Below are 15,248 nucleotides of genomic sequence, written 5' to 3'. Positions count from 1 at the left end.
GCTTCTGTTCAAAAACAACAAGGGCGCTTGTCGGCTTCTGCAGTAAAACGTGAACTCGTGATGCCTTGAAAGTGGACAAAACTGGCTTTTTTGACAAAACGTGTTTAGGGTTCAGATCATGCTATATGTGGAGAATAATGCACGGCAATCAGCTCATTTTTTTTAAAGTGGCGTTTATCGGTTTTTGCAAATGAACTCTTCATATATATATATATATATAGAAGATAGATAGATAGATAGATATGATGAAGGATGTTTAGATATTATACTTAAGCAGAAAATATTATTAAAAAAAATAAATAAATATAACTATTGGACGTTTTACAGCAGCAAAAAGTCTTTTTCTTCTAGGACTGAAAATGTGAATAAAAAAGAAATATATCCTGTAGGATGCCAAACGGTTGGAATCAGGAATCCAGTTTCAGAATGAAGCAGAGACCGCTGGTTACCTTCTGGAGTGTGAGAACTTATTGAGGCAGCAAGTGCTGGATATCCAGCTTTTACTGGATGGGAAATTCTACTTGGCTGATCAGCTCGTTCAAAGGTCAGAAAGTCATTCGCTGAACTTCATTATTAAAGAGAATAAATCGTTGAGGCATTCTCAAAATGAGCAATAGAAATAGTGACGCTTGCTTTACCTTCACTGGTTTTAAACCCTGAAATCTCTTTGGTCCTCAGGGTATCTAAGCTCCGTGATGACCTGTTGGCTTTGAGGACAGAGTGTTCAACCGTCTACAGCAAAGGACGCACACTGACCTCAGAACAGACCAAGATGATGATCTCTGGCATCACGCAGAGTTTGAACTCAAACTTTTCCCCAAACTTCAGTGCCGGACTGTCTCCTGCGCTCACTCACGGAGGCCTGGTCACATCGGGCGGCAGCCCTGCGATGAGCCCAGCCATGACGCCCAGCATGCAGCCTGCCGCGGTCCAGACTTACCTCAGCGGCAGAGGAGGAGGAGGTAAGCCCATGCTCAAATCCTCATTCCTGGATCCCAGCTTGACCGAGGATGAGGTTCATATGAAGTTTGTGCAGGATCTGCTTAGCTGGGTTGAGGAAATGCAGGTATGTTGAAGACTTTAGATTCCTTTAGTCCTTCACACTGTATTTATGTTTTACATTTTGGACAAACGATCTTGTTTTCTACGCTGTTTTAATCATTAAAAATGCAAAGCGTGATGATTTGAGTGATGATGCAAACCTTTTGAGCGAGGTTATCTGATGCTTTTGTCCTGATCTTTTTGTCTCTGAAAGGTTCAGCTTGATCAAGCAGAATGGGGATCTGATCTACCGAGTGTTGAATCAAATTTAGGGAATCATAAAGATTTTCACAAAGCCATCGAAGAATTCCAGATGAGCATTAAAGAAGCCAAAATGAGTGAGGTAATATACATCATTACATATTTTGATATTTTATTAAAAATATTTTTTATAAAAAAAAAACATCATTACAAACTCCTCATTATAAACCCAGACTGTTTAGAGTGCTAAATACAGTCTTATTCATACACAACTTAGAAATCCTCTGAAAAAAATTAAATTTAAACTGTTATTTGCTGAAAATCAGTGAAAAATCAAAAATCTAAATTGAGTTTGGATGAACTATTCCTTTAAATGATATGTATTCCAACAAGTAGTTGTCTTAAAAATATAAAGGCTAACGCGTCTGACTTACCCGTGTGACTCCCACAGATTCAGATGACCCAGCCACTGAAGCAGAGTTACTCTGAGAAGCTGAATAAGTTAGAAAGCCAGTACAGGAGGCTGCTGGTAAAGAAACTTTGTGAAGGTCTGCTTTTAGAGCCCACATTCTGTAAGAACTGTGCGTCTCAGTTTCTTGTGCTTTTGTGTTTTCAGAAATGCTCCAGTGAGAGGCAGAAACACCTGGACAGCCTGTATGATTTTGTGTCCCGCGCCACTCAGGAGCTGATCTGGCTCAATGAGAAGGAGGAAGAGGAAGTGGCTTTCGACTGGAGTGAGAGGAACAGTAACATTTCAAGGAAGAGGGATTATCATGCAGTAAGTCCTTTCAGCCCACATCAAACACATGTTGTATGGCCTCCTTTGGCCTTGACTCAGCTCTAGTTGGCCATTAGATGGATTAGCTGTGATAAATACTGTTTTGCTTTAAGGCTTTATTATAGCAATATGAAAATCCACCCATAGTAATTATTATGAATCCATCCGTTTTGCATTGCCTTCACTTGCCTTTGCATGTTAAGGTGCAGGTTTTTGGAAAGGAAGCTAGATATCTGTGCCAGGAGTGTCTTCATGAGCCCACATCTTTCCACAGGATCTCATGAGAGAACTGGATGACAAGGAGGAGGTGATCAAGTCAGTACAGGAGAAGGCAGAGAGCCTCCTTCAGGAGAACCATCCTGCCAGATTGACCATCGAGGTACAGCCTGGAATAACAGCACTACACTAGACTCTGTTAATGACCATTTAAAAGAAATATACTCAGCATTTTCCATATGAACTTGAAAATACGTCATGAAAGGTCATGGAACTCTGATTTAAGGAATCGCGCAGCCAAACATTCTGTCATCCTTTTTTACACTCATGTTGCTCCAAACCAGTTTGACTTATTTCTCAAAAGAATTTTAGTAGAATATTCACTTTGTTCTTTTCCATACAGTGAAATGGAGTGGGGCGGTTGCTGTCAAGCTCCGAAAAGTACCATAAAAGTATTAGGAAAGTAGTTAGGGTTAGGCAAACATATTGTACAGTACTTTCTAAGTCTTCTGAAGTCATTTGTTACTAATCTTTCCTTCTGTTCTGCGCATATTTGTGACCCTGGACCACAAAACCAGTCATACGGGTCAATTTCTCAAAATTGAGATTTATACATCATCTGAAAGCTGAATAAATAAGGTTTCCATTGATGTATGGTTTGTTAGGATAGGGCAATATTTGGCCGAGATACAACTATTTGAAAATCTGGAATCTGAAGGTGCAAAAGAATCAAAATATTGAAAAAATCACCTTTAAAGTTGTCCAAATGAAGTTCTTAGCAATGCATATTACTAATCAAAAATTAAGTTTTGATATATTTACGGTAGGAAATTTACAAAATATCTTCATGGAACATGATCTTTACTTAATATCCTAAGGATTTTTGGCATAAAAGAAAAATCGATAATTTTGACCCACACAATGTTTTTTTGGCTATTGCTAGAAATATACCCCAGAGACTTAAGACTGGTTTTGTGGTCCAGGGTCACATTTAAACTTGCTATCATCATGGGCCATATTAGAATATAGAGCATCAATCATATGGACTACTTTATGAGATCTTCATGGTGCTTTTTTGGAGCTTGACCATTTACGTCCTCATTGAAGTTCATTGCTTGGAAAAGTGCAGTGTGAACATTTTGTTAAAATTCTTCTTTTTTTTTTTTGTCCCAAGGAAGAAAGAATTGAAATAAAATAGTAAAATAAAATAGATGTTCCCTCGAACTCCATGTTTCCATTTGTGCAATACGCAGGCATACAGAGCAGCCATGCAGACTCAGTGGAGCTGGATACTGCAGCTCTGTCACTGTGTGGAGCAACATCTGAAAGAGAACGCTGTCTACTTTGACGTGAGTGACACAGTTGTTTTCAGCATGACTTGTCACAGTTTATGTCAGACCTACAGGTATGCTGTTTCTCTCCTTACAGTTTTTCAGCGATGCCAAAGAGTCATTGGATTACCTTAAGAGCCTCCAAGATGCCATCCACAGAAAGTACAGCTGCGACCGAAGCAGCAGTTTACATCGCCTCGAGGATCTAATTCAAGAGTCCATGGTTAGTTCACATCCGCACAATCAAGTCATGCAATTATTTGTGACCCTGGAGCACAAAACCAGCCTTAAGTCGCTGGCGTATATTTGTAGCAATAGCCAAAAATACATTGTATGGGTCAAAATGATTGATTTTTCGTTTATGCCAAAAATCATTATGATATTAAGTAAAGATTATGTTCCATGAAGATATTTTGTAAATTTCCTACTGTAAATATATTAAAACTTAATTTTTGATTAGTAATATGCATTGCTAAGAACTTCATTTGAACAACTTTCTCTATTTTCTCAGTATTTAGATTTTTTGCACCCTCAGATTCCAGATTTTCAAATAGTTGTATCTCGACCAAATATTGTCCTATCCTAACAAAACCATACATCAATGGAAAGATTATTTATTCAGCTTTCAGATGATGTATAAATCTCAATTTCGAAAAATGGACCCTTATGACTGGTTTTGTGGTCCAGGGTCACATTTGGGGTTGGAGTATTGGGGGACTTAAAGAATTAAGTAATCAAAATGTAATTCATCCATGAGTATTTTTTGAAGTGTAGATGAATATGCATGACTGATGTTTCTTCACAGGATGAGAAAGAACAGCTCCTGAAATACAGCAGCACGGTGGGTGGATTAGTGGGACGGGCAAAGTCCGTTGTTCAGCTCAAAGCCCGCAACCCAGAGAATCCCATCAGGACCTCCATACCCGTCAAATCCATCTGTGACTACCGCCAGATAGAGGTACGTTCACCATACTGGAACTGCGGCCTGCATATTTACAGCAGCGTTTGCCATGATGAATTCTGTGACCCCTCTCTCTTCAGATCACCATTAGCAAAGAAGATGAGTGTGTTCTAGTGAGCAATTCTCACAGGGCAAAGTGGAAAGTGATCAGTCCATCTGGAAATGAGGCCATGGTGCCTTCAGTCTGCTTTAGTGTACCACCACCCAACAGGGAGGCCACTGAAATGGCAAGCAGGTGAGGACAATCTGGGAATTAATTTTAATGTTTTTTTCTTCTTCTGTACATCTGAGTGTAACAGATTATTAAAAAAGAAAAAATTAAAAGGCAGAGACCAAAGGTTTAAATGATATAATACTATGCTTCTTTATCTTTTTCTCTCACTCCACCAGGATCGAGCAGCTGTATCAGAATGCTCTGGCTCTGTGGCATCACTCTCACATTAACATGAAGAGCGTCGTGTCCTGGCACTATCTGATGACTGACATCCACGCCATCCGCAAAAGCACTGTTGCCTCGGTACAAATCTTCGTTTTGCGGCCCCTGAGACGAAAGTTGTTTTAAAACCTTGGGAGCTGATACAGTAGTATAATGTTAATTTCCCTCCCTAGATCAAGACCCTATTGCCAGGTGATCACGAGCAGGTGCTGAGCAGCCTGCAGTCCCACTTTGAGGACTTCCTGAGGGACAGCGATGAATCGGAGGTTTTCACGGTGGCTGATTGTGCCCAGCTGGAAAAGGAGGTTCTGGCGTGTAAGGAGTACTATGAGGAACTCCTCAAATCTGCAGAGAGAGGCAAGTTACTGTACACACACACACGTCCCCAGATACAACAATGGACAGCTATGACAGTAGCCAGTGGTGGGGGTAACGCATTCAGATTACTTTTTGGATTAAGTATCGGATTACTTTTGAATTTACTACAAAATATCTGAGTTACTTTTTCAAATGCAAGTTACTTTGTTTTCCCATTTATTCGCTGAGACCTCTCCTGACCCCTTGTTGAGAGAAATAAGGAGTGAGGTGCAGAGGCAGAGGCACTTCCTGCAGCCTGAGGCTTATTCATTTCATGTTTGGTGTGAAAGGGCCTTTACAGTTGCCAAAAATATAACTTTGTTATTTTTTTTTTGTTATTAAAGAACAAATAAGCAAGCCCAGCTCTGGTGACAAGATGTAACACAAAAGTAACGTAATGCATTACGTTGCGTAATTCAGTAACGCAGTTAGTTACTTTTTATGGAGCAACGCAATATTGCAATGCATTACTTTTAGATGTAACTTTCCCCAGCACTGACAATGGCCATATCAGGCAACAGAGAATTGTTTAACTATATTCAAATTAGCAGTTACTGGTGCCACCAGACATACAGTATAGCACACATGCTTAAGAAACACGTGTTCTCCTAAGCTTATTAAGTAGAAAGTTTATACTATAAGGAATGATGTTTTATCCATTCACAGGTCTCCTCCTCAACATTAGAGAAATTAGAGAGCAAGGGTTTGTGGGAATGCATTTCAATTTAATCTGGAAGTTTAACTATTGATCATTTGCAACGCACCTAATTCCATTATTTAATTACTATGTACACTTTAAATATATTTTTGTTTTTGTTCTTCAAACAAACGAGTTCACTGTCTGGCACCTGTAATGTAATAACGGAGTCCTGAAATATTGTCTGCCAGATTAATCGTCAACAAAACTGATCACAATTATATGCACATACACCAATGTTAAAGATTTATAAGCTTAGTTGTGTTGTCACTAGTTACATTTTCAGTATATTTTCTCCAAGAAACAGAAACAGGCAAACAAATGCACAAAAAACTACAGATTATTGTTTGGACATGGAGTCTCAATGATGTACTCATCTTGAATGTATTGCCCTCTGGTGGTCAACAGAAGAACATGAGGAGTCCGTGTACAACCTCTTCATATCTGAGGTGCGTAACTTCCGCATGCGGGTGGAGGGTCATGAGGAACAGCTGATTCGGAAAATACGTACCCCGCTAGACAGAGACGACCTGCAGGAGTGTGTGCTGCGCATCACCGAACAGGAGGTTTGATCTTCCGCTTCATTTTTGTTCTCCTTTATCTTCACATAATACTTTTAAAAATAAAAATAGTTAAATAATATATAAATAAATATAAAATATAATACGTTTTAGTGAGATAACCAATTTTTGGTACTAAGTTGGATCACCACTTCCAATGTAAAATCTGGACGCTGAAGCAAAATCGGTCCTTTCTCATTCATCCAGAAGAAGAAGGTAGAGCTGGATAGGTTGAAGGATGACCTAGAGTGCCTGAGAGAGAAGTGTGACGTTTTCCTCAGGCAAGCAGCTGCCTCTCCATCCGTCCCTACACTTTCCTCTGAGCTCAACATCCTCACTCAGAGCACGAACCAGGTCTACTCCATGTGCTGCATCTACCTGGAGAAGTGAGTATTAACTTTCTCCTCAAATGTGAGGTTTTTGAAAGAGTTAAGAAGGGTGTTATTAAATAAACAGTTGGAGACATGACCTAGTGGTTAGTAGATGTGCTGAGGTGCTCATGTAAGCATTGTGAATTGAACTGTGAATGACACTTCCCAGTCCTATTCTCCCCTCTTCTACACATCATCTTGTGTCTGCTCTCTGTTGTCCTTGTAAAATGTTCCCATTGTTAAACACTTCAAATTACCACTACCAGGCTAATGTAAATGTGTCTTTACATTTAGTTTTTATCTCTTGTTATGATCTGCACTAAAATATTTAATCAGCTGATTGCTATATAATCTGACTTGTTTGACTCAATCATCTTCACTCAGGCTGAAGACAGTGAGTTTGGTGGTGAAGCACAGTCAGAGTGCCGAAGCTCTGGTCAAACTTTATGAAGCTAAGTTGTGCGAGGAGGATACAATCAATGCTAATATCAAATCTATCGATGGCGTCATGAGCACTCTTAAGGTAATAAAATCTCATTGTAACTTTGAAAATGTTGTCTCGATGATGGTTCAGCCATTAAACATCTTTGACTTAACACTGATGGTAATTTTTAGCAATGGAGGTCTGAAATCGATGAAAGACGTGAGGTATTCCATGACTTGGAGGACGAGCTGCAGAAGGCACGAGTGGTCAGTGAGCGAATGTTCAAAACGCACAACGAGAGAGACTTTGATTTGGATTGGCACAAGGAGAAGGCCGACCAGCTCAAAGAACGATGGCAAAACATCCACTCTCAGATTGAAAACAGGTCATTAAGTTGATTCTTTCGCCCCTAGCTAATGCTGTGCTGCAGCGATAAGTGCGTTTCTCATTTATTTACCTTCATAATGTGTGATATATTGATTTTTCATGGTGTTTAGGCTCCGAGACCTGGAAGGCATCAGCAAGTCACTTAAGTACTACAAAGACACGTATAACAGCCTGGATGAATGGAGCGAAGAAATGGAAGCCAAGCAGCTCAAGGCCCAAGAGAATCAACCCGAGGATAGCAAGGCATTGGCTGAGTTCCTTAACCAGCAGAAAGTATGAAAAAAAAAAACCTAAGTTAAATCGTATTTATTCATATCATTTATTTGCACCAAATCCTAACATTGCCATTATTTCTAGGTTTTGGTCACAGAAATTGAACAAAAACAAAGCAAAATTGAGGAGTGCCAGAAGTATTCAGAGCAGTATGCAGTTGGAGTGAAAGTAAGACTAAATTATTGCTTTGAAATATTCTGACATAACAAAATATAAGGCACCATGGTAGACTGAGGTATGTGAATATTGTAGTGCTGTCAATTGATTAAAAAAAATAACTAATTAATCACACATTTTTCGGAAATGAATCGCGATTAATCCCACCTAACATTAACGTTTTTAAATGTACTTTTATATTGCAATAATTTCACATTCAATCTTCAAATTAATGAACAAACAACATAAAACAGTATATTTTTTAAATATTTGTTTAATGGCATCTTTTTTTATGACTATTTTAGTGTGATAGAATTATATATCAGCTTTATAATGTTTTTTATAGCTTACAACTAATTTCTTTTTAATGTTTTATTTGTAAACATTATTTTTAAACAAATACGTATGTCAAAAAAAAAATGAACTTTAAACAATCTTCACATAAACCCATTATAATAAATGTCATATTTACCTGTGCCCTTCAGCAGAAATATACAGAAATTGAAGTTATCAAACACTAAATTCTAAATTAAATATAGTTGAATCATTAAAACTTTTTAAAAATCTTTTTTTTTTCTTTATCCTTTGATTAATATACATCACAGCAGCTGGTTATTAGGTTGTTTTGGCTGTTATTTCTTTAAGAGCTGCCGCTGCTGAACGTGACGCGGATCTGACACGCATCATATTTTCTCTCAAATATTTTTACCTTTTCTGACCCACTTCAGGTCTTAAAGGGTCTACTAAAGAGCTGACGAGTTGAATCGGGTGTGTTAGATGAGGGAGACAGTGCTGGGCTGCTCCAGGACAGTTTTGTTTATTTCGCGCTTTGATATGAAAGGATACAGGCTACAGCGCGCGCCGGCACCTTTGTGCGTGCAATTGAAGAGGCGCTTGACTCGAGCCTGGCGCTGAAGTGAAGTGGAGCGGGCATCTGAAACGTCTCCTGTTCTCAGTCGTTCTGCGACTGAATAAATGCACTTCTTGTTAAGAGAAAAAGTGACAAGCAGCAGTTGTGAGTGGGGTGGCCAACTAATTTTAAAGCGGTTAACTGAAAAAAATGAATCACCTGCGTCAACGCGCTAATTTTGACACCACTAGAATATTGTAATCATTCAGTACCATACTGTCCCATAGTACCATTATTGTACTTTGCCCATTAGTAAGACTTCATCCCCAAAGAAAACAATAAAATAGATACTAAAATAGTAAAATGGCAATTAAGTATATGGTAAAATAAAGTTATTTAACTGAATAATATTTGTTCCTCATCTTTAAGGACTATGAACTGCAGTTGATGACTTACAGAGCCATGGTTGACTCTCAGCATAAGTCTCCAGTGAAGAGAAGGAAGATGCAGAGTTCCTCTGACGTCATCCAGCAAGAGGTACGAGAGGAAACAGGGATTTTTGTCATTTTGGCATTCATTTGAGTATTTGTGAGCATTTTTTGTTTGTTTCCCTCTTCAGTTTATGGACCTTCGAACACGTTACACAGCCCTGGTTACTCTGATGACGCAGTATGTTAAGTTTGCCGGTGAAACACTGAAGAGGGCGGAAGAGGATGAGGTAGGACATTTGTTGACTTATTCCTTAACGCTTCATCCAGTAGTGTTAATTAGCATTCGTATAGTAGGTGAAATGCTGTTATTGCATACTATTTAGCAAGACTGTGCTTCCAGCCATTTTTCATTCACCAGTGACACATCAGAACAACGACATACATACTAACAACATACACAAACACATGTTTATTAAACTTTGCTGGTGATTCCTGCAATACAAAATGTTCCTCAGTGCTTGGACATTTATTTTGATACAAAATAGCACATATGGCTGTATTTTGTATCACTGCTGGTGACCTTGTATCTTGGGAAAGCATGTCCTGGAAACATGCTGAAGAGTACATGCCAATACGTGGTGGTGGTGGTGGTATTTTTTCAAGCTTTTATTGGTAAGTGGGCAAGAACCGCCTTTTCTCCTCCAGGTGGTTGACTGGAAGATGACTGTGTCTTTCATTTCAGAGGAGGAAGTCATTGGAAAATGCAGAGTACTTGAGCTGGACTGAGAGCATAGAGCTGCAGAAATCTGCAAGTGAAGAGGAGATCGCCAGGCTTAGGCGTCAGGTACTGGACCTCGAGGCTTCGCTGTCTAACAGGCAACAGCAGCTGGACATCCTGGGGGCAGACCTTGAGATGCAGAAAAAGTCAATCGAGGACTTAACCTTACATAAGTCAAAAGCTGAGTATGAGGCTCAGAAATACCGTGTTGAACTAGAAGGTGTGATCAAAAGCAAGTGTTCCATGGAGCAAGAGTTGAATCGTGCTCGACAACAGGTTCAGCAGTCAGAGGCCAAACAGACCTCGCTGGAAGAGAGCCTCCGCAACCTTAAAAAAAGCATAGAGGAGAGCACATTAGCCCGTAAGAAGCTGGAAGATCATTTACGTCGCAAGGACAGTGATGTACAGGGCCTGGAGGAGCATAGTCGCACGTTAGAGCGAGAACTTAGGGCTAAGGAAGACGCCGAGGCAGAGCTTCTTAGCCAAGTGAGAATCATGGAAATGGATCTGGCCCACCAGTCAGAAGTCAGGATGATGCCAAGTGAATCCAGGTTGGGTTTCTCCAAAGAAGGTGCACAACTGGCATCTTTTAAAACCAGTTCTTCAATAATCCATTCTGAATCTGAGGCAGAAGTCCTACAGCGCAAAATGGAGGAGCTCATTATGGGAAAGAAGCGAGCTGAGACTGAAATCAAGTCCTTGAAATCCGAATTGAACTCAATTATTGTCCACAAAACTGTGGCTGAGGAGAAAGTTCAACGTTCCAAAGAACTCTTGGATGAAGCAAACAACAGGCTTTTGAAGCTACAAGTGGAAATGGATGCAGATAGGTCCAACATGAGACAGAAATCAGAGGAGTTGAGACAAGAAACTTCTGAACTAAAGAAGTCTGTCTATGTGTATCAAGAACAAATCAAGTCTCTCCAAAGAGACAAATCTGCTCTGGAGCAAAGAGTGCTGTTCCAGAAGACAGAGGTCGATGGCCTAAAAGACCAGCTCAAAGTCAATCAAGGAAAACTTCTACAGTGGACCTCTTTGGAACAGGAGAGCACTCATAAGTTGAGGTGCCTGGAAGACGAGTTGTCTTCCAAACAGTCTGAGGTAGAGCAGATGACATTCAAGGTGAATGAACTTAACAGAAAAAATCAATTATTGGAAAGTGATACCCGTCATCTTAAGGTAAGTATTGAGTCAATCCAGCAGGCCAAATCACATGCTGACCAAAAGATTAAAACCCTGAAAGGTGAGGCAGAGGTTTTGAAGGAGCAACTGCAGAGAGCCAAAGACGAAATCAATCTGAAGACCAGAACAGAGAAGGAGGCTCAACTCAAAATCAAAAACCTTGAACTAGAGCTTCAGAAATGTTCCTTGCAAGTGACCCAGCTTACCAAGAAAGTAGAAGAACTCAAGAAGATTAACATGGAGACTGAACGGTCCATTAAAAATGTGAAAGCTCAACTTGATAGAGCATCCATTGAGATTGACAGTAAGGAACAGCAAATTAATATACTCAGATCCCAGGCAGAAAGTGCAAAATCTCAGGTAAAAATTGTTGAAGAGGAACTTCTGAACAAAACACAGGTATCTCATGAGCTTCAAATCAGACTTAAAGATTACAACGAAGAAGCCAAAAAGACAGCCGAGCTGCAGCAGAAGATCAAGTCTCTCACGTTGACCATCACCAACTATGAAAAAGATATTTCAAATCTCAAAGCAGAGCTGAGTTCTATAACCACTGAGAGGAATCTAGCTAATCAGAAGGTTCAGGAACATAAAGTCGAGATAAATAACCTGAACATGGGGGCAGAAAGTGCAAAATCTCAGGTAAAAATTGTTGAAGAGGAACTTCTGAACAAAACACAGGTATCTCATGAGCTTCAAATCAGACTTAAAGATTACAACGAAGAAGCCAAAAAGACAGCCGAGCTGCAGCAGAAGATCAAGTCTCTCACGTTGACCATCACCAACTATGAAAAAGATATTTCAAAACCCTGAAAGGTGAGGCAGAGGTTTTGAAGGAGCAACTGCAGAGAGCCAAAGACGAAATCAATCTGAAGACCAGAACAGAGAAGGAGGCTCAACTCAAAATCAAAAACCTTGAACTAGAGCTTCAGAAATGTTCCTTGCAAGTGACCCAGCTTACCAAGAAAGTAGAAGAACTCAAGAAGATTAACATGGAGACTGAACGGTCCATTAAAAATGTGAAAGCTCAACTTGATAGAGCATCCATTGAGATTGACAGTAAGGAACAGCAAATTAATATACTCAGATCCCAGGCAGAAAGTGCAAAATCTCAGGTAAAAATTGTTGAAGAGGAACTTCTGAACAAAACACAGGTATCTCATGAGCTTCAAATCAGACTTAAAGATTACAACGAAGAAGCCAAAAAGACAGCCGAGCTGCAGCAGAAGATCAAGTCTCTCACGTTGACCATCACCAACTATGAAAAAGATATTTCAAATCTCAAAGCAGAGCTGAGTTCTATAACCACTGAGAGGAATCTGGCTAATCAGAAGGTTCAGGAACATAAAGTCGAGATAAATAACCTGAACATGGCTTTAAAAAAAGCCATAGGAGAATCTCAAAGGGAGTCATCTGAAGGTAAAAAGAGCTTGTCAAAAGTTCGAGAACTTGAAAATGAGCTTTTGAAATGTAAGCAGACAATTAGTAGGATCAGTGGAAGTTCAGAGAAGGCCACAGTAAGCCTGAAACAGGACATTTCATCCCTACAGAGGGATAAGCAAACAGCTGACCAGAAGTTACAGGTTTTAAAATGTGAATTTGATGATATTAGTTCCACTCTAAAAAGAACAAAAGATGAGCTACAGCGAGTGACTGAAGAAAACAGGTTAAGTCAGTCCAAACTCAAAGAGCTGGAGGCAGAACTCCAAAGGAAAAGCTCTGTTATGCGAGAAATGAGCTCAAGCGCAGATAAATCTGTACTGAATTTAAAACAAGAACTAGTCACTTTTCAGAAGGATAGGAATGCTGCAGAAGACAGAATCACAAGTTTAACTCTGCAGACGTCAGAGCTGAAGCAGAAGTTGAGACAAATCCAGGAAGAGCTTAAACAGAAGCAAAATCAAACAGCAGCTGCTGAGTTGAGATCACAGAAGCTTGCTGAACAATTGGACAACTGTAAAAAGATGCTTAACGATCTCAAAGGCAAACTCGACTTACAAAAGAAAGGCTATGAGACTCAACTGCAGCTAATGCAGGCTGAAATGGTGCAAAAGCTTTCGCTGCAGGAATCACGCTTAAAGTTGGAGCATGAGAGGAAATTAAAGGAGCACTCGCATACTGCGGAAAGTGCTGAGAGAGACAACAAGCACCTATCTCAAGAAGTGGAGAAGCTGAAAACATTAACTTCTAATGCAACAAAAGCAAAGCAAGAGGCTGAAGAACACCTCTGCAACGTACGCATGCAGTTGGATGAATCTGACAGGCAGAGGGGAATACTTGACCTTGAACTTCTCAAAGCAAAATCAAAGATTTCTGAGTTAGAAACGGAAAAAATCAGAGTGAAATCCAGTATTTTTCAACTTGACAATATTCACAAAGACAGCTCAAACGACATATCAAGGTTTAAGCAAATGTTGACAGAGACTGAGCAGAAATTGGGCATCTCAGAAAGGGAAGCAAGATCTCTAAAGGAACAGATTGTTTCATACATCAGTGAAATGAAGTCTCTACAGGAGAAGAATCTGAAGCTTGAGGTAGCAGTCAATTCTGAGAAGAAGCATCTAAAAGAATTGGAGGCACTCGGACATGCCAGTCATCAGTGTGCTAAAGATGAAGAGCTGGCAAAGCTAAAGACTGAACTTCAGCTGACTCAGAAAATTGTTGTGTCATATGAAGAAGCGAAAAGGAACATGGGGGAGGAACTCAAGAAAATGAAAATGAGCTCTGAGGTACGACTTCAAGTGTATTCGCAATTTTGTAAAACTGTAATTTCCTGATGTGTTTTAACAATGTGCAGAGACAGCTATAATTAAGCGTGCTCTCACACTTGGTTCCGTTGCTTGGTCCGAACCAGAGTTCAGTTAGTCCCCCTCTATTCTATGCACACCTGTTTTTTGTGGGTCAGAACCATGGCACGCTTGCGTCATCAAGGCGGCAGCTGTTTACACTTGTTAGGTAACGGCAACACTGGACAAAGCAAAAAAATAGATAGGGTTGCTTGCCTCACTTTTGTACTTTGGTCTGTTTACCATTAATGTTCTGCAAAAGTTCTAGAGAAGTCCGTTTCTGCTGGAGGCGAGCGATTTGACCAATCATAGCTCATTAGGGCTGTCAAAATGGCTGAAAAACTAAATTAGAATTTTTTACTTAAACATTATCAATATTCAAATTATATTCGAATTTATATTATAATTTCATAATAATTTCAGTTAGGCGGAAAAAAAGCTTTTGGCTTCTCTCCTGAGGCCACAAGAGGGCGCATCGAGCAAAATATTATGCACATTTCTTCAAAGCATAATAATAATAATAATAAAATAACACGACTGTCTTTGAAAAAAGTGCATAATGTTTAAAATATTTCATTATATATGGTTTATAAACCATATATAATAAATAAAGTTACTTAAGCAACTAGAAACAAAACAGCATCATGCATGTATGTATAGTTTAATACAAAGGACCGAAAACAAATCAAAAAGAGTACTTTCTTCATTTAAAAACTTGAGATGCAGTGGGATGGGGAAAACCAAGCAATAAAGTCTTGAGACATGTTTTTTAAAAGTTGAACTTACATTAATTTTACATAGATTTCTAAACATGCGTCTCTCTTGTGCGAGACGCGAGTGCAACGGTGATAGATGTCCCTCTAGAAAATGCGATAAATATGCATTTTGTGTGAACGGCTTGGTTTCGGTTTTTACGTAAACAACATCTTCCCCGCATTGATTGTTCTTTTTTTCTGCAATATTTTGAATGAACAACGTAGCAGCGCCGCATCTAGTGACTTCAACTGGATAGGCTAACAAAAACATTATAAT

The 15,248-nt window shown here is 39.5% G+C and overlaps 1 protein-coding gene across 1 annotated transcript in view; it reads left to right on the top strand.

The window, feature by feature from the left end:
• Positions 1-15,248, top strand: part of LOC107712326 (dystonin-like) — a 120,240-nt gene that overhangs the window by 19,073 nt on the left and 85,919 nt on the right. The window contains exons 12-31 of the mRNA XM_016517550.1: positions 390-544; positions 679-1,066; positions 1,256-1,384; positions 1,694-1,771; positions 1,859-2,020; positions 2,295-2,399; positions 3,490-3,585; positions 3,665-3,790; positions 4,373-4,525; positions 4,609-4,763; positions 4,919-5,045; positions 5,138-5,321; positions 6,427-6,584; positions 6,786-6,964; positions 7,334-7,472; positions 7,565-7,758; positions 7,871-8,033; positions 8,118-8,201; positions 9,469-9,576; positions 9,659-9,757. Coding sequence (XP_016373036.1) covers positions 390-544; positions 679-1,066; positions 1,256-1,384; positions 1,694-1,771; positions 1,859-2,020; positions 2,295-2,399; positions 3,490-3,585; positions 3,665-3,790; positions 4,373-4,525; positions 4,609-4,763; positions 4,919-5,045; positions 5,138-5,321; positions 6,427-6,584; positions 6,786-6,964; positions 7,334-7,472; positions 7,565-7,758; positions 7,871-8,033; positions 8,118-8,201; positions 9,469-9,576; positions 9,659-9,757 — 2,982 coding nt within the window. The remainder of the gene's footprint in view (positions 1-389; positions 545-678; positions 1,067-1,255; positions 1,385-1,693; positions 1,772-1,858; positions 2,021-2,294; positions 2,400-3,489; positions 3,586-3,664; positions 3,791-4,372; positions 4,526-4,608; positions 4,764-4,918; positions 5,046-5,137; positions 5,322-6,426; positions 6,585-6,785; positions 6,965-7,333; positions 7,473-7,564; positions 7,759-7,870; positions 8,034-8,117; positions 8,202-9,468; positions 9,577-9,658; positions 9,758-15,248) is intronic.

This window comes from Sinocyclocheilus rhinocerous, unplaced genomic scaffold (genome assembly GCF_001515625.1).
Source record: "Sinocyclocheilus rhinocerous isolate Xijiao unplaced genomic scaffold, SAMN03320098_v1.1 scaffold358, whole genome shotgun sequence".
Classification (NCBI taxonomy): domain Eukaryota; kingdom Metazoa; phylum Chordata; class Actinopteri; order Cypriniformes; family Cyprinidae; genus Sinocyclocheilus; species Sinocyclocheilus rhinocerous.
Note: the sequence above shows the minus strand (reverse complement) of the source record. Positions and strands in the feature narration are given on the sequence as shown.